Source organism: Tetranychus urticae, chromosome 3, assembly GCF_039701765.1.
Source record: "Tetranychus urticae isolate SD_2017Ah chromosome 3, NJAU_TeUrti_SD_1.0, whole genome shotgun sequence".
Lineage (NCBI taxonomy): Eukaryota > Metazoa > Arthropoda > Arachnida > Trombidiformes > Tetranychidae > Tetranychus > Tetranychus urticae.
Window position 1 is genome coordinate 18444545 of NC_142960.1, and position 23169 is coordinate 18467713.

Sequence of the window (23169 nt, forward strand, 5' to 3'; positions counted from 1 at the left end):
ATTAAAATGATAATACGTTTTGTTATAGTCGAATGATAATCAAAATGTGTTACGCTATTGCATTCATAAAAAATGCGAGAACAATTGAGGTTTGTTTATAATATAATTTATTCAATTGTCAGAATTAAATTAAACACAGAAAGGAATCCAAAAGTAACAGGAAAATTAGAAACAAAGGATATCTAGCCAAATGTTAGCATCAAGTTTTACGCTTCTTTGATGCTATACCACTATCAAACTCGGAAGCTCTCATTTCAACGGGCAGTCCACGTTTAGGATCACGGCACTCTTTATTATAAGGGTTAAGACGACGATACGTTCTAAGTTGGGTTTGTTTATATGTGAAGGCTGCAGCACCAAGATCTTTAGGAGAGTCATGAAGCAGGAAACTCGTAGCTATATGTCCAATGTGAAGCTCTTTGAATGGAAGATTAGTTCTTGTCTCTCTTGGATAAGAAGCATAAGCACGCAAAAAGGCCAGAAAAGCCTTTTTGGCTAAATTTAGTAAACATTCATCTTCGTAAAGAGCTTTCTCCAAGTCTTGTTGTAATTTTGCTGCATATTCTCGAGGATTGCGAGTTCCTAAAAATTTTCCTTCAAGTCGAACCAACAACAGAGTTTTTATTAAATCTTCCAAAGACGTTTCACTGAAATTTATTTGCAACGCATCTTGGAGAAGATTCAAGAATCCTGTTTCTGCAGGAAGTAGAAAAAGAAGAGCATCTCCTTTAGCACCAATTCTAGCAGTTCGTCCAACTCGATGAACAAAGTCGCCAATTTTGGATGGACAACTGTATTGGATGATCCAATCCACTAGAGGCAAGTCTAGTCCACGAGCAGCAACATCAGTGCATAGGAGGATTCCAGCAGGAATTGATTGAAAAGAATTAAAAACTGACATTCGATCTTTTTGTTCCATGTTACCATGAAGTCGAAAGAATTTAACTGGTGTCAGTTGACTTTTTTCTAGCAAAGGTGAGAAGAGTTTAGTGAATATACCATGGTGAAAATCAACAGAGTCTTGAGTTGACATGAAAATCAGTGCTTTCAATTTTCTCTTTGAAATCTGGTCTACTATAAATGAACAAAGAGATATAAGACGTAGTTTTGCAGGCACAACGATATAATGTAAATCCAACTGTGGAGGTAGAGCGTATTTTTCTATGTCATCCTGCGAATCACAGAGATCGATCAATTGTGGGTCGGTAAGAGTCATTCCGGCAAGATCTTGAACACTGCTGGATAATGTTGCAGAGAGTAGAACACATTGTGGCCGCGTTTCACATTCGTCTTTAAGATGATCAATTATTTTGCTAAGTGATTCCTCAAAACCTTGCTCATGTAAGCGATCAGCTTCGTCGATTACAAAATATTGAACTTTATTGAATTTCAAATTTTTCGTAGTTTCCATGTGGTCAATTAAACGTCCAGGTGTTGAAACTAAAATTGTTATGCCTTTACGTATTCGACTTTTCTCCGACTTTTTCTTTTCACCACCCATTAAGCATCCAGGTACCAACCATGTGAATGACTTAAGAGAAATAATAAAAATTATTAATAATTTATTGCCAAATTAGCAAAGATCTATGATCTAACTTACCCTGCAGAGATCAGCAAGAGTATTAAAACATTGAGCTACGAGTTCCCGCGTTGGTACGATTATTAAACAATGTATCCCGTCACTTCTTTGCAATTTGGGTTCTATAGATTGTAGTTTCTGAACAATCGGTACAAGGTATGATAATGTTTTACCTGATCCTGTGGCTGATTTGATTAAACAGTCTTTTCCACTAACTAATGGAGGAATGGCTGATTGTTGCACTCTTGTCATTTCTTCAACGTTCAAACGACTTTTGAGACAAGAAACTAGATGTGGATGAAGATCTTTGAAGTCTGCAAATTTTTTCTTCGAGAAGAGCAATTCTTTAACAGGTTTTACTTTTTTTCTGGTCAAAAAAGAAACAAAAGTTAAAAATCGATATGATTAAAGTAACTCAAAATACTTACAAATTAATGATTGGCGTCTCTGGATTATTCGAAAACAATGAAGGTACAAATGTTTTACCATCCTTAGTAACTTTAAAAACGTTAGATTTTTCGTGTGAATTACCATTGTATTTACGTTTTTGTCCCCGTTCAAAAAAATCATCATCAACGTCGTCATGTTCAGGAACCTTGGCAGGCTTTGTGAATTTCTCACCAGATCTTCCTTTTAAATTCTTTCTCTTTTTCAATTGATTGAACTCCTCGTCCAGCTCATCAAAATCATTGGAAGATTTAGTTTCTTTTTTAATGGGCTTCTCTTCCTTCTTGTCATCCTTTTTCACCTTTTTGGAAGCTTCATTCAAATCAATTCCACTATAGAACTCATCCAGGAGTATTTTGTTTTTCTTGTTTGCAGCTTTAGCGGCATGATCAACTGGAGGAGCAAAATTCAATGCTCGTTTACCTCGCACTTTCTTCTTAACTGTCTGTTGAAGCCTTTTAGGTCCACTTTTAGTTATATTTAATTCAATAGAAGTTGGCAATTCGTCGTCCATCATGTCACTTAAATTAGATAAAATGTGAAATAAAAAACACGTGTGTTTAAAATGAAAAACAAATTCATTTTCAAAACAAAATAGTAGCGTCACCTATAGTTTCTTTTCCTAACAATATGAGCAGCTGATCGTTTAAATCGTAATGATTTACGAATAATAAGGCTTATTGAATAAGCTATTTAACTTATCATTCCGTTTGACTTTAATTTACCCAAATTATTGACTCATCCATTCCAAAACTAATTGTATTAAATTACACTCATTGATAGTTTCGTTAAGCTTAAAACTATTTACATCAACAAGTTTATTGAATATTGATTATTTTTTCTTGGATAAAATCAATTCTCCAATATTCAATAATTACTGTGATTGGCGCTCTTTCTTCAGTCTCGAACTTAATAATCTTTATGAAAAGAAAATAAAGTAAGTAAATTATTTTTAATGTTGAATTTCCATCTTCAAGTGAAATAATGTCAATAAGACATCCATTCATATTAATGTTTGACCTTATTTAGATTATCTTATCTTATGTTATGTAATTTCATTCAATATGGATTCATTTTTTCCCTCATATTTCTTACCATTCTTCCAGTATGGATAAATATTTAATCGATTAAAAACAAGTCCATTCCTGTTGTGTGACTGTCAAGAGCATTTAATATAAAACATTCCGGATTTCTTGGATCTCGTATTAACCACGGAAAATCTCATATAATGGACAAAAAATATTTGCCAGTCGTTTATTTAACAAAGAAAGTTTCTTTCAGTGCTGCTCATCGCTTACATTCAAGTAAATTAGACGAGAATGCTAACCGAACAATTTTTGGAAAGTGCAATAATCCAAATGGTCATGGACACAACTATCGAGTTGAAGTTACTCTTAAAGGACCTGTTGATGCAGAAACAGGAATGCTCATCAATTTAACTTTACTCAAGAAAATTATCGGACAAGTTATTGATACTTTGGATCATAAATTTATCGACCGAGATGTGCCATATTTCAGTGATTACGGAAAAGTGTCAACAGTGGAAAATATTGCAGTTTATCTTTATGATTATATTAAGGAAAATTTACCTCGAGACATACTCTATTCAGTTATCGTTCATGAAACAGATGATAATGTGGTTGAATATCGTGGCGAGAAGAATCATTAATGTCTATTTACAGTATTAATCCTCCGTTGGTGGTAATCTTTTATTGCAACAATTATGAATAATTATTCAACTTTTATCGTGATAACATAAAACTCAATGTTAAAACACACTTTTGTTTTTTTAATGAAATGTCAAGACCATTTATTCGTTATGTTTCAACTCAGTGAAAAATAAATATTGTTTATTGACTACACTAGTGTGGTTGATCCATTTTATCTCATCGTTTCTTTAATCAGAATGAAGTACCGAATCAATCTTTTTTCAATGTTTTGATTTTATGAATTTAAGCTCTTAACTTATAACAATAATGGGAAAACTCCAATTTCTAGGGTTGCTATTAAAAATACACAATTAACACAATTGTCGTATTTATGCACAAATTGACACAAATGAGCAACAACGGTTAAAAATTCAATTTTTTACAAATTGAGACTCTGTTGGTTTGTAGGGACATGAAAACTGAATCCATGAATCCATTTGTGCGATTTAAAAATTTCTCCGCTGAACAGTTTTTGCCCATTTTCGTCAATTTGTGCATAAATGTGATAATTATGTCCCTACAAATCCACAAAGTCTCAAATCTTAATCTAAATACAATCAAATGTAATCAAGTTTTTGACACTATTCCATAGAGTTTAAACAGACGCGCCATACTCTTAAGGAAATGAAAGTCTACTACAAGTTTGTCTACTACTACAGGTTTGATTTTTATGTCGCTACAAACTTACAGAGTCTACATTGGAAAAAGTCATTTTTACCCGTTTTTACCATTTTCTTCTAGTATTTGTGCATAAATGTTACAATTGAGTCTTTTTAGGGCAAACTCAAAAGGCTGGAGTCTTAGATGTTACATTGTTGGTCAATGCTTGAAACAGAAGAATTGGAAATTATTTTTCGAGAAAATGCAGTTCAAACTTAAAACTTCGATCGCCTTTGTGCAATTATGGAAGCAGATTTTTTTACGAAACTTATTTTACCGATTTATCTTTTGATGACCAACGCAAAAATAGTCTTGGAGTATTAAACCTCAGAAAGATAATCTTTCCGCAAATGATCTTTATAATATGTAAATCAATCAACTAGATTTGCATCGATTCCAAATTCAATAATTTTTATCAATTTATTAGAGTAACGTTTGATGCTGCTAATTGTTTGGTTTATGGATCTAATATTTCTTATTCCTATGCTCAATGAACCACCAGAAAACATTTGCAATCATCACGATTTGTTATTATCATAATTTCTAGCATTGTCATTGATAATTACGGGGTCATCTTTGTTGTTTGTTTTGATTAGATTTAAACTGAAGGTTCATCCCAACTCATGGTAAGGTCAGTTTTGTACCTTATCAGCAATTTGGTGTATTTCATTTAAATACAACTCGCTGGCGTCTCACAAGTTGTCAGTTGATGTAAAACTTAGAAACAAACATAAACAGATTGAAAATGTGTTCAATTGTGGTAATATCCATCTTCCTTGTCTTAATTGTGTCGATAAATGGAATACCCATTTCAGGGAACAATCAACTATTAAATGTAAGAAATAACACAGCCACTGTTCACGTATCAAACGGCTCAAATGGTGTACTAACACAAGGTATGTTATTTACCAATTTTTACATGAAAATAAATAACCAGTGAAATTTTCAGCCAATTTTACGATCAATGTTCTTCCAAACTTGAAGTACAATAGAATCGATCTTGGCAGCTGATTGAAGCAAATGCCCAAATGATATTACCTGCAAAGATATTTAAAGAAGGTGAATCTTTAACTGTTTTGGGTTCTTTAATTTTATTTAGGAAATGGTGATTTTTTCTCGCAACTCCTTTCCTTTTTGTTTGGATCTGATATGTCGGATGGCTTGGATATTGGGCTAGATTATGGGACAAGAGATGATTATAATTGGGATACGAGTAGTCAAAGTGAAAAGGGTAGAAATGATTATAACTCCAATTCAGGTTCATCTGGAAACTCTGGTTCGAACAGCAATTTCGGCTCAAATGGAAACTCTGGTTTTAATGGAAACTCCGGATCAAATGGAAATTCTGGTTCAAGTGGAAACTCTGGCTATATGACACAACAGGAATGGGCTCAATACATGCAATTGATCCAAGCATTATCTCAGGAAGGTGGAGATGGTGGTGGTGGTGGTGGTGGCTTTGGTGATGCTGGGCAATTAATCAACACTGCAATGGGTATGTTGGGAGGATTTTGATTGATCCTAATGAAGATCTCGAGTTAAACTGCCACATGAAACAGAAACTTCAAAATGATTTTTTATTAATGTTCTTTTTTTTGTACACAATCTATTCAATATCAATAAATGGAATGATATATTTCTTTTACAATTGATTGTCTTTTTGATTTTTATATGAATGAAGATCACCAGTGTTTGGTGTCTTGCTTTAGGCTGTTTTTTTATTAGCATCCAATAATATATAATTATTCAATACAATTCTTGAATCCGTTGGAACAGTATTTTTAAGATTATCATTATTGATTTATTGCTCATTATCATAATACATGTACATTAATCATCTCAAATGTTTTCCCTCTTAGGCCAGAGATAGACAATTGTTTGTTTCAAAAAGTTGAACTGAATACGTGAAACAGGTGAAGTTGAGCAAGATAAATTAAACTAAATTATTATCAAGTTTTCACGGCAAGTCACATTTACTTGTTACATGTTAAAATGAAGAGGTTTCTAATGCTCATAAAGACCTCACTTCAGATGATCTAAATTCATCTAACTGCTGAAAATGGTCAAGTTTTATCAAATTGTAGCTTTATACATTTTTATTATGTTTTCCAGTCTATAATTTATGAATATCATGCCATTTCGATTCATGTTATTGGTATTCCTTTGCAAGTTTTTTTATGAATATTTATACTCTTTCCAAGTTTGGTTACAGTGAAATAAATATAATTTTACTACAAAAATAACGGACTTGCAAGATGGATTTTGGACAACAACAAAGACTTTGTGAATGTTACCAAAGAAAATCAACAAAATTTCGAGTTTACGTGGAATCGTTCAATGTTACAAGGGTTACAAGTTTAAGAGTAATCAAAACTCGGAAAGCTTTCAGATGAGGTAAGGGTGTAAACACGTCTAGATTGATCATTTCCCATGATGGTATTAATCAAAGAGTAAAGAAGAAGAGATAGCTCTCCATAGGATTCAATGAGAAGTTTAGTTAGCGGTCCTCAACGAGAGGCGCTCAAATCAGTCACTTTTTCAATCTCTTTCAATTTAATTTCAATCTTATTTTTTTATCTAATCTATTAAAAATACCTTTAAAGCGCCCTCGCCAGAGCCACTTTGTAAGCTTCACAAAATTGTATTGAGAGAAACCTCTTCTCCTTTACTCTTTGGTATTAATAATGAAGTTTTTTCGCATATACGTTGCATGAGTCTCTAACAGTTTTAATCCATAATCCTTCAGAGGTTTTATCCCACTTTTACTTGTTGTTAACTGATGGTAATTAGTCTAGTATTGTCTAATTTAGTCTATGGTAGCATTTTTGTTGTAAATCCATTCAGCTGACCTAAAGATGTGGACGAGAACAAAACATCAATTTAATACTCGTATTGTCGATGTTTGCATAAAATGGCAAGAAACCAGACAATATTCAAGGTTTGGGTTTTTTTCAGTTTGATTTGATTCAATTTTTTAAAAATAGATAAAGCATAAAATTGAATTAAATTGAAGATTGAAATATATGTTTGATAGGAACGAGATTATAATAAATGCTTACCGAAATGACTTTACAGATTCTGAACTTCATAATGTGGAGTTTCTTTAATTCCCATTGCCATCATCAACAATAGGTTTTGTTTATTTATCCCGGATCTACCTTGAGTGAATTTCTCATTGCCAGCTGTTATCAATCATCATCCAAGTTCGTCAATTAATTACAATCAATTACCCGTAAAAAGACACGCCGCATATGCCGCCAAGATGCATGGATTAAGTTGCTTAATACCCAAAGGTTGCTTATTAGCGTGACTCCAGAAAGCGAAAGTAGCCATTGAACCAACTAATAGATCACCTCGACCTCCACATCTACGACTAGATCTACGGCAAAACAATTAACTCTGGTGAATATCGTTGAAGTGGAATAGCAGCATCGGAAGGACAAAAAACATAAACTAAATCAGCTCCTATCTTGAGACTTGAAATAGACGCGTAGTAAGGTGCACCAGTGAACTCTTTGCATCCTCCAATAACACCAATCCGTCCTGCCTGACCTTTATGACTGTGATCAGACTTCCAAGGTCTTTGGGATGATGATATGAATAGTTTGGCATTGGATATCCAACATGGTGATAAGGTGATAAAGCTCCCATGTATTTCCTCATTGGCCCATCGCCTCCACCGTAACCAGCAAATCCAATGCCGTGAGTTGAACTTAAATAATGTATTGGAATCTTTTTATAAACAAACGGTTCAGGGTCTAAACTAGGACTATTGGCAGGGAATCCCGAACCATAATAGTCACAGTAAACAAATGCCACAAAATAGCCAATGAAAATAAATAGTACCTGTGGTTGAGATAGATAATAATAAGGAGTAAACATTAAAATATTCATAAGAACTTCTTGATCTTGGTTCTTTATTGAAAACAACCAAAATTTTTACTTAAATTACTTAAATCATACTAACCACAATCTTCATTTTAACTACTGGCTTTTAATTCAACATCAGTGAAACTGATTTGACTAATTGACATAGTTCGTAAATAAAAGAGCCCAATTTAGACTGATCACAATACATTTTAATCACTCACAGAATGGTTTTCCCATTATCATATCTAATAATACTCAACTTCCTCTTTGAATTTGATAGATTGCATGAAAAAAGCTTCCTTTACTCTTTGATTACAATAATTGTGAATAATTCATATTTTTTTGTATTACAATTTGATGAGAAAAAAATTTGAAAATAATTGCAAACAGTCTTATAACGCCATCTCTGTTTTTTTCATGGGACCAGAGAAACCAGCAGCTGTTTACTCGGTTTGTTTGGTTATGTCAAACGTGTACTTGGCGTAACAAATAATCTGTAATAAACAATCATGTTCCATATTTATTCCAAATCAATTCATTCTTGTTCGTGTATTTTTTGACACTTGGTGTATTATTTTTTACCCTACCTTTTTCAAAAGTATTTCCCTGATTATGGTGAATTCTAACAGTCAACGTCCCAGTGGCCAAAAGGCAATTCCTTCTAGATCTTTTAATCCAAACACTTATATTTGTTTTATATCTGTTTTATTTGTTTTACTCGGATCTTATTACATAAAATGGATGAAAGATCAGGAAAAGGTCGAACCTCCCTTACCACAGAAGCCTGTGACGCTCAATACAAGTAAAAATACTTTTCTTGAATCATTAAAAAATGAAGTAGTTCCATTAGATGACAACTCAAAGAAAGTTACTGTCAAGGATATTGATTTATTCAATAATGTCCATCTATGGCCTCGTCTCCATTCCATTTCTCAAATGGATTATTTCCGTTACATCAAACTCAATCTCAATCGAACATGTACTTTATGGTCTGATGATACAAGATGCTCAATGAGGGACTGTACCATTAAATTTTGCGAGGCCTCATCACTACCTCCAGAATTAATTGCAGATGAAGAAGAGAATTGTAAAGCCACCCAGAAGTTATCTAAAATTGACGAAACTGTATCATCGGCTCATATAGAAACCATGGATCACTTGTTTGAATGTTATGAACGAGACCAAGAGGAAGGTCAATATATTGACTTGTTATTGAACCCAGAAAGATTCACGGGATATAAAGGCGAATCAGCTCATCGAATATGGAGATCCATTTATGAGGAAAATTGTTTCCTCAAAAGTCATCGTCATAAAACTCCTTTCTCCGTAGATAAGATGTGTTACGAGGAGCGTATTTTTTACCGTGCTATTTCAGGTCTCCATTCATCTATAAATCTTCATCTATGTTCTGCATATTTGTTCATGGATGGAACTTTTACCTACAACCTGCAAGAATTTAATAAGAGATTTGCCGGTCATGAAGATTATATTAAAAATTTATACTTCCTTTATCTTCTAGAATTGCGAGCTCTAGATAAAATTGACAAATATTTATTAACTAAAGTCAACTGGTTGTCCAGTGGAGATCAGAATGCGACTCGTGAAGCCATCAAGAATCTCCTTGTAACTGTCCGATCATTCAAGTGGCATTTCAATGAATCGGCCATGTTTTCCCATGAACCAGCAGTTGCTCAAGAGTTTGCTCTTCATTTTCATAACATAACAACCAACATCATGGACTGTGTTGGATGCGATAAGTGCAAATTATGGGGAAAAGTTCAAATCCACGGACTAGGTACAGCATTCAAGATACTTATAAATCAAAATGTAGATCGGATTCATTTACATCGTCATGAAATTATTACACTTATTAACGCTTTAACTAGACACTCAACGAGTATCAAAAATCTAGAAAATTTCAATAAGCTTCTTAAAAGTCAAAAATTGTTAAATTTTTCCTGAAAATTTTATTGCACATCTATTTGTTACAATCTAATACCAATTTCTCACCTTAGCTGCAAAAATTTGTTTAATTGCTTGTAACTAAGTTATAAATTATGAATTATTTTACATATAATTATTAAAAGATAAGTTATACTTTGCAATCACCTCAATTATATTAAAAATTGGTCTTTCACACTTTTATTTTTCTCACAAAATGTAGACAAATAAGAAAAAAAATCTATTTCTTAGCAACAAATTCATCGATTTTTCAATCAATGAGCATTATTTGTGATTCAGGGAGTCATTAAAATCACGAAAAAAACTGAACCTTATTTTAAAAATATAAATTGAATACAAATTGAGAAGTGAAAAGTAATTCAATACAAAATTAAATAATGCATTGGATTGGTGAGAGAATTGATGATTTAAATGAGTGAAAATCTCTTTCCCTCAATATTTCACAAAATTTCATCATGACTTCTTTATCAACTAGAGACTAACATACAATATTTACATGTAATATGAAACTCATAATCATCTAAAATGTCTTATTAGAGAGCAATTATGTTTTGTCGACAATCAAGTAATTATTGGTGATCTTTTACAGCTTTAAATAAGGCTTGGTAACTGTCATAGCAAGTTAACATTAGAGAGCAGATTTACATAATTTATAAATTGAGTGCTAAGATTATTTCTATGATTAAACGCAACTCCTGTGGTAAATCCTTGAAGATTGCTCGAATGGCTCATGATATGCTCGGTGGGAACGGTGGGAACGGTATCTCTGATGAGTATCATGTAATGCGCCATGTAAACAATTTAATACCAATGAAGGAACGCATGACATTCTTGCTTTGATAATAGCGAAAGCTATCATAGGAATACAGCTTTCTTTTGAATGAATTTTAATTGGCGACTAATTTGGGAAGATTCAAATTCGTTATATTTTTTCCCTTCCGATCGATTCTTATTTTTATATATTTTAGTTGAATAAAACATTACTTGAAACGAATAAAGTTCATGCATTGATAGCTAACATTTAAGCTAACTCTGATGAACTGTTGAAAAGATTATCACTGATCACAGTAATCAATTGACTAGAAATATTTGTATCGAAATCTTGGTCTCGATTGAATGAAATAATTCTGATTTAAGATCCATTAACAAAAAAATGCAAACCCTTTATCACTCTTTTCTAAAAAAACTTGTACTATTTAATTCCGTTTGATAAGTTACCCTCTGAATCAGGTAAGGTTGAAGAAACATGATTTCAAAGATTGACAAAAAATTATCTAACATTTAATAAATGATGATCTATTTTTGGAAAAAGATAATCGCATCTGAGAATTATTTACACATTTTGAATATGATCATGACTTTTTACGACTTGATAAGTTATTAAGAGAAGTTGTTTCTCAGGATGATAGCATGGATTCTCTGGCTTGATAAAGCAGAATGTAACAAGATTCACTACTTTTCTGGGTATCACTCGTTATTCCATAGAAATCTTCAATTGAGGAAACATCCATTTTTTCAACCATTTCATCATCGAAGAGTAACCAAAAGCCGAATGATTTGACTATAGTTATATAATGACCTCTGTTAGGACCGGGACCACAATGTATAACAACTGCAACCAGATCATAAAGCTTATCATCACCGCCTTTATTGGATGCTTTATTAAACAGCCTTAACTCTAATGGAAATACGACACGATAGGAAATTTTGGTATGCCTATTCTGTGATTCCATATATTTAAATCTTTTAAGATGAAGTGCCAATATCATAGGTAATTTTTTGATTCTCATACGCTTTTGAGCCTCCTGTTTGGAACAACAATTTTCACAATAATATTTATGCTCCGAAGATAGTGTTTCTGTATTACTGAAAACTCGTAAACAATGCGTTATAGAAGTATTTTGCTGAATTTCAACACTTAAGTCTAAAAAATCTTCATCTTTAGATGATAAGGATTCACAATTTAGACAACGAGTCTCATTGGTCAATGTTCCTTGGAAAATATCCTGGATCCAAGTTCGATTGCTGTCTGAATTGTTTTTACCATTATTATCGGTGGGTCCAGTTTGATTACCAGATTTTTCAGCAGCCAATAAATCTGCAATAGTATTTAACAGGTAATTGAAAAATTCATGGGCATCTTGTTGTAAAAAATTATCAAAAACAACGTTTTCTTTCTTCAGACGAGCAATAAACTTTTTCGGGGCAACGGTTCCAGTCTTCTTTTTCTGTGTAGCGATGTGATGATATAAATCAGCTAAACATGTTAACAAGGTTTCCTTATTTTGAGATACTCTTTTATTTTTGGCTTTATATTCCAACACTTTTTGCCGGAAAGGGCGACAAAAATACAGCGCTTGAAGAACACTATTACAATAACAAGAATTACCAAAGTTGACAAGTCCAAAGTAATGTTCATTAACAGTTAATGATTCACAATTCAATTCCTTCTCCAGTTGAGATATATTACCTCCCATGATAAAGCGAGGTTACCAAGCTAAGCATAAGCTAGGAGAGAGTAGAGTAAAAAAGTGAAAAACAAATAGGTTTTACAATCAATCCAATGGTGATTCATACACCCAGAGTAACCATTCATTCAAAAGAATGATCAACAGGTAATTTTAATTTAAGAATTACACCATAATTAATAAAACACAGGGACATTTGTTAAGAAAATAATCAATTAACTCAGACTAGAGCGCAGATGAATAATTCGTAATTACATGTACCCTCTTTAGGGAGAGTCAATTTCTGTTTTCTTTTTTGAGGCGCTACTTTCAAATATATTCAATAGGCTATGTGAAAAAGTATTACAATTGATTGTATTCAATCGAATCTATTTGTTATTTGATTAATTAAAATATCTATAAACAAAAAACAATAGATGTTGGTAATAATATGATAATAAAAAGATTCAATCAGCTCATTTGCACGCTATTAACCCTTGATGTTACAATTTTCAAAATAAAAATGCTTCCATCTTTTCACTTTTCAAATTTTCATGATCATTTCATAATTTGAAAACAACTAATTGTGAGATTTTAAATATTTATTATCTGTTTGATAAAAGATTTTGTTATGCTAGAATTAACAAGCTTATTTTAACATGAATAAGGCTACATGGATTGAATTTCTGGCAAGAAAAAAAGATTTTCTTCAAGTCATGACATATATCATTTACAAATATATTTTAAATTGATTATTAGCAATTAATACGTGTTTATATAAGATGAATCTTGAATAAAAAGGCGTTGAGTTAGTTAAATCACTGAATATTTCTTATAGTAAATTTAGTAAGAGTAGTTCAGTGTTGAGATTGTGAACAAGTCCGAAGGCAGTCAAGGAAAGATCGACACAGATCAAATTTATTAAAAGTCGTAATGCATTGAAAGAGTAGAATAGGGCGATCAAGCTTATTAATAGTAATTGCAAATTAAACTCAAAAGGTTTAATAATCTCAAAGTTTCCTTATTTAACTCGTATCCGAGAAATTTTCTTTGATTTCCTTTCGTCATTTCGTGAAGGGACAGCAGTTGAAGACATTCCTTGGGTTCGACTATACAGAAATTTGTAAGCCTCTTGACGGATGAAATCCATTACATGAGAGACTCCAATCTGAAGTTGATCAGCAATTTGTGGTATCCATGGGTTTCCCTCCATTCGACAGACACTTCGGTTGGAACAGAGATCAAGATTTCCTAATTCCGGAGGTAAAGCACTGAAAATAAAGAAATAAATTATTAGTAAAAGTCATGTTTTGAATACAGTATTAGTCAGAGTTAAGTTAACAAAAAAGGACCAGACTTTAGTTTATTTTCAGGTTTCTGTCTAGGCGGTTTTGTTAACTAACTCTGACTACAACTGTAGTGTTAAAAATAATATGTAAAGCCAATAATTACCTTAGACGATTGTTTTGAATGTGTAACTCTCTTATTCGAGTAAGTTGGCCGATTTCACGGGGTAAAGTGAGTAAATCATTATCCCGAAGACATAACTGAAATTGATGAAAAAATGATTGAAATTAATTTGATTGTGTATTGAGAGGATAAACAATGAAACTTACAATCAGAAGATTTTTAAGTTGGCCGATTTCAGAAGGCAAATATTCAAAATCATTGTCTCCTAAATACAACGCTCTTAATGTTTCTGTTGAAAATAGATGAGCGATTGGAAATTAAACAAGAATTGAAATTAATAAACCCAGAAAAATTGGGAAAAGATGGAAATCATAATAAATCAATGAATGCCGGTGAGTAGCCATCAAAAATCAGACTAATGTCCTCATAGCTAATAAATTGTATTCATACCCAAGGTGTAGAAATTGTTTGGAAAACATTTAGCATCGAGATTGTTGTAAGTAAGATCCAATACTTCCAACACTGGAAATTCACCAAAATCTCTAGGAAGATTATACAAACGGTTCATGCTGTATAATAAAAGAAATTATCAGAAACGTTAGGTTTTCCATGTTAATGTTATTTGCTTTAGGCAAATTTGATTTATGAAAGCAATCAAACTGATTGTCAAAACATATTCTAAAGCAATTGTGATTTACTTTGCTTTTATTGCTATGTAACCCAAGACGGTTGAATAAAATCAATTTAAGGCAACAAAACAATAAACAAACGACAAGCAAAATAATTATTGAAATCAAGCCAGAAAGTGTGATGGAAGCAAAAATAAACCCAAAATACTAATACAGACATCATAAAGGCAGTGAGAAATTCAACCAATAACAGTATCAATAGAAGTTTTGTTATGTGGACAGTTAACGAATGAAATACGGCTAATTGTTGACAGTCGAGTGTTTGAATGAAACTCTTGAAAAGCCATTAATTTGTGATTGAGTTAGCAAATTATCAACAAAACATGGAGACTAGATTTTTAAATGTAAACATTTGGGTGATCCTAAATTTGAATGTAGGAGTAACAAGACTCAAGACTATTGGAAAGCTGGAAATGCTGTAAAGACATTAAATATGGCATAAATCATGATAAAGGATGAGAATGATAATGTGAGGATAAATTTGAAGAAAGGCAACAAGTTTTATAGTAAAGACTGAGAAAGGCCAAGAAGAGATGAAAAATAAGATGAATTAGGTGTATAAGTTTTACATTATTATATGGCCTTGACTATTCTGGACGGATTCCAAAATGAATATGATTAAGGACAAGATGTGATGAACTGGATGAGAATAGATGAAAAAGAAGGAAAAAAGAGTCAAAAATCAGATCAACAAGAATAAGAGTAAACTAAAAGAGGCCAAATTTTGACAGTTTGCTCGGGAAAAATTGACGAATAATAAATTAGATTAATAGACATAGAAACTGAGTCTCTAAATGATATAAACTATAATTGACATAGGAATTGATAGTGGTTAGTTTAACAGCATGATATGCTTGATGTTTGATGGACACACGTTGAACGGAAGTGTAGCTAAACTGGTAATGGATTGAAAAGTCGAAATTAGCGGAGGCTGACCCAGAATTTTCATCTTACATAAATAGTTGCCACCTTCATAAAATAGCTGCTTGTTAAGGTTCGGGTTATCACTTTTGTTCGTGGTTACAATTCACTGTTGGCGGAATTTGTTGATTGTGTGAGGTTGATGATGAAAGGGAGCTGATATGATGGTGAGATGAAAGAAAAGGAAAACAGAAGATATTTAGATGACTCATTAAGAAGAGAAGAGGATGAATAAAAGGTTTCTTTCAAGGCGTAACTTGATATACAGTCAAGATGTTTACTACAGGGTTAGCATCAGGGTACTGTAGGAAAGTTACTTTTCATATCTTTGTAGTCTCGTTACCAATCTTAACCAAATTTTCTGCGCACATTTCGAGTACCCTCTTCTTCCAACTTATGTTTATAAATTACTTTTTTGAAAAATTTTTGTAATTAGCTAGCAATCGACGAAATACCGAATTTCGTTTAATTGAAATTGCTAGAAAAATAACTTGATATGATGCACAATTATTGATGAATATTGTAGTGATTTTCATCTGAGAGATGAGCTTAGCCCAAAAACTGTGTAGAGAGCAGCACAAGACGAGATTTTCAAATTTTCATTTTTCGGTGAGTTATAAGATTTTGATCAAAGACTCACAGAAGTCAGCAATAGAGAAACTGGACTTTTAAAGTACTTCCACTATAAACTCCATCATATTACGATCATTTTGATGGGTGGATGGATTATGTACACCCTCGTTGAGAAAAGTTATGAAAAAAAACTTTTCTGCATTACCCAGTTGCTAACCCGGTATGAGAGCTTTATATCCAGAACCAACTGAGAGACAAATTGATTGGTGAAAATTTCACCATTTAAGAGAAAATTATTTTTAAATATTGACCAATATTAGAGTGAAAAATCGATCTGGCATTGAACGGAAATAACTGCAAGTTTCAAACGAGATTTTCAAATGAAAAGAGTCAATAGTTGGACAATCCAAAGATGGTATTGACACAATTTCAAGTTTGCTTTGTCTTTTTGGTTAAGGTTTGTTGCCTTGTAAACATGCTTTTCGTTCAGGAGATTAATAGGAGACTTTTTTACCCACCCAACATTCAGAATTTTCAATTTAGGCAGTGATACTATGGCGGAGGGTAATTCTTCAATTTGATTATTAAACAAATTTAACGATTCCAGGTTGGTCATGTTTGAAATGGACGGAGGAATGGCTCGAATTTTGTTGTGACTCAAGGTTAACCTGGTAATGTTGTTGAGATAAACTGAGAATAGAGAAGAAGAAATGAAATAAAGATTGGATAAGTAAATTGTTTGGTAAGATTTTCTTGATGAAAAAGAGTGGTTTTTTAAGGAACCAACAATTTCATCGATAAATGAACCCAAATAAGGTAATGTGCGTAAAAAGTTGAAAACAAGTCCGCCTATTTAAACAAATGAAATTAAGGAATATCAAACACAAACTTTATGCTGATTTTTAGCGAAAAAATTATGCTCCAATGAAAGCTATTAGTATTATAATTAAACAACTAAAATTGAAGAACATGGAAATAATCTAATCTATGGAAGAATTTCGAAAAATATTTCTTACACACTAAATAGGACCATTAAGTTTCCAAGTTCTGAATTTATCCGAATTGTCTGACTTGATTAGAAGATGGATTTCCCAAGTTGGGCTACCAATTCAACTGTTGTAGCTAACCTTTTATAACCTCGATTCAAATTAGCTTCATCTTGCTCTCGTCTTGAATAATAAGCCCTATTTCAAGAACTAGATGTTAAACAAAATTCAGAGTTTCTTCGATAAACTATTTAATGCTAGTATAACTCACTTGGAACTAATAAAATCACTTTGATCAAGTCAAATTTATTTGAAAGGATAAAATAATCACAAATGTTACAAACTAACTGATGACTTTCAATCCAACGTGAAAAGAAATAGTTAACATATGTACTCACATATTCTTGGTAGTTCCTCCAAACTGTTAATCCCTCTATCACTGAGATTCGCTTCGTTTTCATTTTCATCTAAAATCTTGTGTTTAGCAGTTGATTTAGGGCTACAACCATTATTGCTGGGCAAACACGATTTAGATAAAGTCATCATTGCACCACAGTTTTGAAAATCCTTAAAAGTAACCAAGAAACACAAAAATATACAGGCTTAAAAACCAGGAGATATTTTTAATAGAAATATGTAACAAATTAAAATACGTTAACAGAATATTCTTAATGAAAAGATTGATTGATTGAACTAAACCAAAATAAATAATTAGATTTAAATGTTTTGTGTCAAACTCTTCATTTCAATGAGATTCTCAAATGAGCAATTTTACTGAATCTTGATATTTGTACTTGTATTCGGATCTTAAACATATCTGATCCTCATTTGATTCACAGTTTTACTCTCCGCAATAAATTCCGCAAGTTGCTGTAGAAAGAGTGGAGTAAAATGAAAAAATTAATAAGAAATTAGATTAATTAAGTTTTCAAAGTGATTGAAAAATGAAGGTAGATAATTTATTGGTCATAATTAGTTGCATTTGACCGCAAGTATTGAAAAAAACTGTCCCTGTTCGTGCAATTTGGGTTATCTTCTAGCTGTTGTCTATTCATTTCTCTGTTTTGTTGTTAGTTTCTTCTTTACAATTGGTTTAATTGTGTCTATTGGCCTCCAGTTTTGCTTTTATCCGGGTTAATTTTGCCAGTGATATAAGGTAAGTCGTTTTATTATGCCTATTTTGAAATCTATCAAAATCAGTGTCTGATTTTATTTTATTTTATATTTGACATAGGTTTACAACATCAACTATTCATCAAGTTTGTTTATGCTCATAGTTTTTGTGATTCGTTCAGGCCGAGATTTAACTATTCGTCATCATGCAAATGTCAATTATTAATGTTAAACTGAATTCTAAACAATGGTTGAAAGCGTTCACAACATGTCGAAGGTTCTTCTCCGATGATTACAACTATTTGGAAAAAAGTAGTTTAGCAACTAATTTTTTTGAAAAATCACTTCCATCTCTTCCTATACCGAAATTGGAGGAAACTTGTCAACGTTATCTTGAAGCACTTGAACCGTTGATTGAAGAAAAAGATAAATATGAATCGACGGTCAAATTGGTAAATACATTCAAAACTGGAATTGGTCAAACTTTACACAAAGAATTAGTTCACAATGATAAACTAAACCGACATACAAGTTACATATCAGGTTAGTATTTCATTAAAATGTTGAAAAATGAAAAATCTTAACTTAATTTTATTCTTTCATCTTTTTCATTCAAGAACCCTGGTTCGATATGTATCTGTCAGCACGAACTCCTTTACCAATCAATTATAATCCATTTATGGCATGGAAACCCGATCCAACTGATGAGCAAAATGATCCCTTAATCAGAGCATCTAATATGATAATAAGTGCACTTAGATTTAGACGTTCGTTGACCGAAAATGTTTTAGCACCAGAAATTTATCACATGAATCCTAAAAAAAGTGATACTGATTGGTACCGTAAAGTGATGAAAATGTCTCCTTCACGATATTCATGGTATGCATCGTTACTTTTCAAAGCATTCCCTTTAGACATGAGTCAGTATCAAAGTTTGTTCGCCTCAACAAGGATTCCTTGTAAAACTAAAGACAGACTTCAGAAATATCCTGATTCAAAGCACATTGTTTTGTTGAAAAAAGGTTGTTATTACACTTTTCAAGTTTTAGATGATTCCGGAAATCTGAAAAGTCCAGAGGAAATTTATTCTGCTATAAACTATGTTTGGAACGTGCCTGATGATTATGATAAACATAGCATTGGAATATTAACAACTTTGGAACGTGATAGATGGGCTGGTTGCAGAGAAATGATCAATAAGAATCCTGTTGATGCTGAAAATCTGAATCTGATCGATTCAGCGCTATTCGTTGTTTGCTTAGATGATGATATTAATACGATGAATGATAAAGATCCTCTAATTGAAGCATCTCACAATTTTCTCCATGGTAATGCTAGAAGCTCTGTTGAACGTAGACCAATTAATAGATGGTTTGATAAATCATTTTCATTAATATTCACTCAAGATAAACAATGCTCAATCAATTTTGAGCACAGTTGGGGCGATGGTGTTGCTGTTTTACGTTTATTTAATGATGTCTACACTGATTCATCTAAAAATAAATTTGTTAATCCTTCAACAAAACTTCAACCTAACGTCCAGAGTCAAGTAAAAAAGCTGAATTTCGTTTTAGATAATCATATAAAATCAGAAATCGATGCTGCTCGTGATACTTATAATTCAATAACATCAAATCTTGATCTAAATTATTGTATTTACTCTCGTATGAGTCGCAATTACTTCAAAAAGAACAAGCTAAGTCCAGACTCAATGTTCCAGTTGGCCTTTCAAATGGCTTACTATAAAATATCTGATGGAAAGACTCCAACAACATATGAAGCTGCCTCAACTGCCGGTTTTAAACATGGTAATTATTATAATTTTATAAATAATTTAAAAGGTTCTTTGATATTTATCACTAATCTTCCCTTAACTTTTGTTTATTGCAGGTCGGACTGAGACAGTTCGTTCAGCCACTAATCAAACCAAGAAAGCTTGTAAATTAATCCATTCCTCGACTACTAAACATTCAAATGATGAACTTATCCAAGCGCTGACCGATTGCTCTAAAAAACACTCCGAGCTCAACAAAAATGCTGCTATGGGAAAAGGTTTCGATCGTCATTTATTCGCTCTCAAATATTTAGCCAATAAAAACAAAATATCAACTCCAGAAATATTCACCGATCAAAATTATATTCACGCTAATCATTTCACTTTATCGACATCATCATTATATGGTGAATATTTCGTTGGTGGAGGATTTGGTCCAGTTGTTGATGACGGCTATGGTTTAGGCTACGGTTATACTAATCAAAATTTAGGAGTTTTTTGCTCTTCATACAAAGCTCACAGTAAAGGTGCTCAATTAGTTGAAGCTATAGTCGCTTCATTAGATCAAATTGGTGATATTTTGGAAAAATAATGGTAACAGAAATTTTTTAAGCTCGAAAAGCTGTATATTAAAAACTATTATATTTTTAACCTTACCCGAAGTTATCCAATCAATTTTTTCATGTCAATAAAGTCTGGAAGATTTCGTGTAGTTAGACTATTGGTACAGTGAGTATTACTGAGAAATCAAATGATTTAGGTAAAGTCATCATTATATGATGATTTTAAAATCTTTAAAAGGTTCTAAAATATTGATCAACATGTTAATTTAACAATTTTTTGACATTTCAATTCTAAATATCAATAGTATTGAAATTGATATCGATAAATGTTGTTGAAAATATCGATAAACATGTGAGTGAATGATGTTTAATCTAAAGTTTAGATTCTAAACACTATAATTATTAAATTGTTCAACGCTAATATTAAATCTTTCGTATTCTAATTGATTGTTTCAATTTAATTCAATCATGCCAACTTACGAGATTTTGTTTACTGTCAGAAGATTAGCGAAGGTGAGTTTACTATCTTTAGTTTACAATCGTTTTATTTTTCTATTTTATAACCTTTCTATTTTTGTGTTTAGCCTGATTTGGTTTCATGTTTAAAACGTGTTGGTGAAGTATTGTTAGATAATCATGGAATTTTAAGAAAAATTGAATATTTGGGAACAAAGAAATTTCCCTATAAAATGCCGAAAGCTGGTTCAAAAACTCCTGGTCTTCATTCATCTGGAAGGTAAACAAACGAGCTTACAATCCGTTATCCTTTTCAATTCATAGTGCCTTTCAATTGATTCGTCTTACTAATTTAACTTTTTTCTTTTTAAATTTAGTTATTTCCTTTTCCATTGTGACTTACCTTATTCATCTAATCTAATGATCTCTAATACTCTCAAACTGGATCATGATTTAATACGAGTTTCTTTGCACTCTAAAAACACTGCTTTACCCGAGGATTATGAATGCACTTTGGCAGAGGAAATGTTACCACCTTCATACCGAAAAAGTGTTCAAAATTTGATTAAGGAAGGACGTAAAAAGAGAGATACAAAAGATTTAGGTCCAGATGCTGAAAAATGGTAATCTCTACTATGAAGCTTTTATTTGTCAAATAGTTAAAAATTAATTCTTTTGTAATATAAAGAACGTATGTAATGTAGTTGACACGATTTAATGTAATGAGCTAACTGCTCGAATAAAGTTCCCAATCATTGAAAATCGTCAAACCGTAAAAAATATCAAACTTATATTGAGATAAGTTGAATAAATAAATACGGTAATTGCAAGAGAGAAAAATTTTAGACAAATGGAAGGCGAAAAAAAATGAATGATGATTACAATGAGAATGATGAACATGATAATTGAGAGAATGGATGACAAAATGAAAGGATGTTGAAAAATGCTGGTTGAAAGGGTCTTTGTCTATTATATTTATTATCACTCTACCATATAGAGCCATTTTTGTCCATGTTTATTCTGAGTGTCTTCATGAGCTTCATAAGTAATTTTTGCATTATAATTCATCCTTTGCTTTAGAATGCGTCTGAAAATACAAAATTAGAGTATTAATGACAAGAGTATTAACGAAGTAAATTTTTATGTAAAAACTAACCCTATTTTCATAACAGCAGCTTCATCTTTATAGTCTGATGTCCAAACAGCAATTTTATCAACACCACGTCTGATATTTATTACTGCACCGCAGATTTGATCACTCTCCTCTCCAAAAGCATCACCAATTAAGCACAAAAGCTGTAAATTAAGAGTAAAAACATTGTTAGTTCAAATGAACTTTAAAGGTGCTCCAAATAGTGTACAGATGACTTACTGCCTCCAACCACATTTCATCTAACGCTTTACTGAAACTTTTTTGAAAAGTGAAAAGCCATCTGCCTCCCTTGGTGTTACGAGTATCTTCCCACATTGGTTTAATCCCAAGTTTAAAGACGCAATAATCTGAACCAATTTTTAAATTACTTGCTAATTCAATATGATTATAAAGGCTGGATGAAACAAGGAAAAGAACATAAGGTTACCAAATGCAAAATTGTTTCAAGTGATTTACAATTGACAAATTGTTTAGAGTTTGCCTAGGTTTCAGCAATTAATTAATTATACTTACGCCCAAAAATCTTCAACAGTTTTAAATGTAGTTACTTCAAGAAGATTAAGAATCCATTCTTTTTTTTCACCTCGCCAATACCACAACTGCCATTCATTTTGCAAAGGATGTTTGACAAAATCGATAATTGAATTATCTTCCTCTGGTTGATCAGCTGGTGCAGACATTATCAAAATGAATTTCACAAAAGATAACACTTAATTATATTAGAACAATTAAAGATTTGACTCTACAATATTTAGATGTTTACTTAAATCTGCCGAGTCTACATTAATCTTTGGTTTTGTTACAAGACTTTTAAATAGCAACCGGCAAACACGTTTAGTCTTTCTTTTTGGCGCTCG

General features: G+C 32.1%; 10 protein-coding genes across 10 annotated transcripts; 5 read left to right on the forward strand and 5 right to left on the reverse strand.

Annotated features, from left to right (window-relative positions):
* Nucleotides 1-90: 90 nt before the first annotated feature.
* On the reverse strand, nt 91-2598 carry LOC107363167 (ATP-dependent DNA helicase DDX31). Its single transcript, XM_015930345.3, has 3 exons — nt 2008-2598; nt 1601-1946; nt 91-1531 (listed from the first exon to the last, which is right to left on the reverse strand). Exons 1-3 carry the CDS (start codon nt 2541-2543, stop codon nt 200-202), a joined length of 2214 nt encoding a protein of 737 aa, XP_015785831.1. The 5' UTR covers nt 2544-2598; the 3' UTR covers nt 91-199.
* Nucleotides 2599-2694: 96 nt separating this feature from the next.
* pr (6-pyruvoyl tetrahydrobiopterin synthase purple) lies at nt 2695-3888 on the forward strand. The gene is made up of 2 exons (XM_015930351.3): nt 2695-2963; nt 3133-3888. Exon 2 carries the CDS (start codon nt 3255-3257, stop codon nt 3693-3695), a length of 441 nt encoding a protein of 146 aa, XP_015785837.1. The 5' UTR covers nt 2695-2963; nt 3133-3254; the 3' UTR covers nt 3696-3888.
* A 1218-nt stretch (nt 3889-5106) lies between these two features.
* On the forward strand, nt 5107-6043 carry LOC107363169 (uncharacterized). The gene is made up of 2 exons (XM_015930350.3): nt 5107-5291; nt 5495-6043. Exons 1-2 carry the CDS (start codon nt 5141-5143, stop codon nt 5908-5910), a joined length of 567 nt encoding a protein of 188 aa, XP_015785836.1. The 5' UTR covers nt 5107-5140; the 3' UTR covers nt 5911-6043.
* A 1678-nt stretch (nt 6044-7721) lies between these two features.
* LOC107363093 (uncharacterized) lies at nt 7722-8514 on the reverse strand. Its single transcript, XM_015930263.3, has 2 exons — nt 8363-8514; nt 7722-8241 (listed from the first exon to the last, which is right to left on the reverse strand). The coding sequence occupies exons 1-2, from the start codon at nt 8372-8374 to the stop codon at nt 7861-7863; spliced, it is 393 nt and encodes a 130-aa protein (XP_015785749.1). The 5' UTR covers nt 8375-8514; the 3' UTR covers nt 7722-7860.
* A 238-nt stretch (nt 8515-8752) lies between these two features.
* Ero1L (endoplasmic reticulum oxidoreductin-1-like protein) lies at nt 8753-10370 on the forward strand. Its single transcript, XM_015930254.3, has one exon. It carries the CDS (start codon nt 8878-8880, stop codon nt 10225-10227), a length of 1350 nt encoding a protein of 449 aa, XP_015785740.1. The 5' UTR covers nt 8753-8877; the 3' UTR covers nt 10228-10370.
* Nucleotides 10371-11486: 1116 nt separating this feature from the next.
* Nucleotides 11487-12969, reverse strand: Usp12-46 (Ubiquitin-specific protease 12/46). Its single transcript, XM_015930255.3, has one exon. It carries the CDS (start codon nt 12702-12704, stop codon nt 11625-11627), a length of 1080 nt encoding a protein of 359 aa, XP_015785741.1. The 5' UTR covers nt 12705-12969; the 3' UTR covers nt 11487-11624.
* A 596-nt stretch (nt 12970-13565) lies between these two features.
* Nucleotides 13566-18002, reverse strand: ics (ras suppressor protein 1). Its single transcript, XM_015930260.3, has 6 exons — nt 17652-18002; nt 16786-16957; nt 14535-14653; nt 14291-14373; nt 14127-14221; nt 13566-13945 (listed from the first exon to the last, which is right to left on the reverse strand). The coding sequence occupies exons 1-6, from the start codon at nt 17797-17799 to the stop codon at nt 13696-13698; spliced, it is 867 nt and encodes a 288-aa protein (XP_015785746.1). The 5' UTR covers nt 17800-18002; the 3' UTR covers nt 13566-13695.
* Nucleotides 18003-18124: 122 nt separating this feature from the next.
* CPT2 (Carnitine palmitoyltransferase 2) lies at nt 18125-20796 on the forward strand. The gene is made up of 4 exons (XM_015930253.3): nt 18125-18409; nt 18488-18909; nt 18984-20174; nt 20257-20796. Exons 2-4 carry the CDS (start codon nt 18573-18575, stop codon nt 20730-20732), a joined length of 2004 nt encoding a protein of 667 aa, XP_015785739.1. The 5' UTR covers nt 18125-18409; nt 18488-18572; the 3' UTR covers nt 20733-20796.
* Nucleotides 20797-21076: 280 nt separating this feature from the next.
* mRpS6 (mitochondrial ribosomal protein S6) lies at nt 21077-21929 on the forward strand. The gene is made up of 3 exons (XM_015930262.3): nt 21077-21216; nt 21288-21439; nt 21537-21929. The coding sequence occupies exons 1-3, from the start codon at nt 21172-21174 to the stop codon at nt 21784-21786; spliced, it is 447 nt and encodes a 148-aa protein (XP_015785748.1). The 5' UTR covers nt 21077-21171; the 3' UTR covers nt 21787-21929.
* On the reverse strand, nt 21789-23086 carry LOC107363091 (eukaryotic translation initiation factor 4E-1A). The gene is made up of 4 exons (XM_015930261.3): nt 22826-23086; nt 22532-22706; nt 22316-22455; nt 21789-22246 (listed from the first exon to the last, which is right to left on the reverse strand). The coding sequence occupies exons 1-4, from the start codon at nt 22990-22992 to the stop codon at nt 22141-22143; spliced, it is 588 nt and encodes a 195-aa protein (XP_015785747.1). The 5' UTR covers nt 22993-23086; the 3' UTR covers nt 21789-22140.
* Nucleotides 23087-23169: the final 83 nt, after the last annotated feature.

What these genes read in the sequence shown, in the direction of transcription:
- LOC107363167 (XM_015930345.3), bottom strand. Translation starts at nt 2,543, where the DNA reads ATGATGGACGACGAATTGCCAACTTCTATTGAATTAAATATAACTAAA. An exon ending in GAGACGCCAATCATTAATTT is followed by an intron (nt 1,947 to 2,007) that starts GTAAGTATTTTG and finishes TTTTTTGACCAG; the next exon opens with AAAAAAAGTAAAACCTGTTA. An exon ending in CTCTTGCTGATCTCTGCAGG is followed by an intron (nt 1,532 to 1,600) that starts GTAAGTTAGATC and finishes ATTTCTCTTAAG; the next exon opens with TCATTCACATGGTTGGTACC.
- pr (XM_015930351.3), top strand. Translation starts at nt 3,255, where the DNA reads ATGGACAAAAAATATTTGCCAGTCGTTTATTTAACAAAGAAAGTTTCT.
- LOC107363169 (XM_015930350.3), top strand. Translation starts at nt 5,141, where the DNA reads ATGTGTTCAATTGTGGTAATATCCATCTTCCTTGTCTTAATTGTGTCG. An exon ending in AAATGGTGTACTAACACAAG is followed by an intron (nt 5,292 to 5,494) that starts GTATGTTATTTA and finishes AATTTTATTTAG; the next exon opens with GAAATGGTGATTTTTTCTCG.
- Ero1L (XM_015930254.3), top strand. Translation starts at nt 8,878, where the DNA reads ATGGTGAATTCTAACAGTCAACGTCCCAGTGGCCAAAAGGCAATTCCT.
- Usp12-46 (XM_015930255.3), bottom strand. Translation starts at nt 12,704, where the DNA reads ATGGGAGGTAATATATCTCAACTGGAGAAGGAATTGAATTGTGAATCA.
- ics (XM_015930260.3), bottom strand. Translation starts at nt 17,799, where the DNA reads ATGATGACTTTATCTAAATCGTGTTTGCCCAGCAATAATGGTTGTAGC. An exon ending in GGAGGAACTACCAAGAATAT is followed by an intron (nt 16,958 to 17,651) that starts GTGAGTACATAT and finishes CTCTATTCTCAG; the next exon opens with TTTATCTCAACAACATTACC. An exon ending in ATTCAAAACAATCGTCTAAG is followed by an intron (nt 13,946 to 14,126) that starts GTAATTATTGGC and finishes CTTTATTTTCAG; the next exon opens with TGCTTTACCTCCGGAATTAG.
- CPT2 (XM_015930253.3), top strand. Translation starts at nt 18,573, where the DNA reads ATGCAAATGTCAATTATTAATGTTAAACTGAATTCTAAACAATGGTTG. An exon ending in ACATACAAGTTACATATCAG is followed by an intron (nt 18,910 to 18,983) that starts GTTAGTATTTCA and finishes TTTTCATTCAAG; the next exon opens with AACCCTGGTTCGATATGTAT. An exon ending in AACTGCCGGTTTTAAACATG is followed by an intron (nt 20,175 to 20,256) that starts GTAATTATTATA and finishes TGTTTATTGCAG; the next exon opens with GTCGGACTGAGACAGTTCGT.
- mRpS6 (XM_015930262.3), top strand. Translation starts at nt 21,172, where the DNA reads ATGCCAACTTACGAGATTTTGTTTACTGTCAGAAGATTAGCGAAG. An exon ending in CTGTCAGAAGATTAGCGAAG is followed by an intron (nt 21,217 to 21,287) that starts GTGAGTTTACTA and finishes TTTTGTGTTTAG; the next exon opens with CCTGATTTGGTTTCATGTTT. An exon ending in GGTCTTCATTCATCTGGAAG is followed by an intron (nt 21,440 to 21,536) that starts GTAAACAAACGA and finishes TTTTAAATTTAG; the next exon opens with TTATTTCCTTTTCCATTGTG.
- LOC107363091 (XM_015930261.3), bottom strand. Translation starts at nt 22,992, where the DNA reads ATGTCTGCACCAGCTGATCAACCAGAGGAAGATAATTCAATTATCGAT. An exon ending in ACTGTTGAAGATTTTTGGGC is followed by an intron (nt 22,707 to 22,825) that starts GTAAGTATAATT and finishes TGTTTCATCCAG; the next exon opens with CCTTTATAATCATATTGAAT. An exon ending in GCTGCTGTTATGAAAATAGG is followed by an intron (nt 22,247 to 22,315) that starts GTTAGTTTTTAC and finishes TTGTATTTTCAG; the next exon opens with ACGCATTCTAAAGCAAAGGA.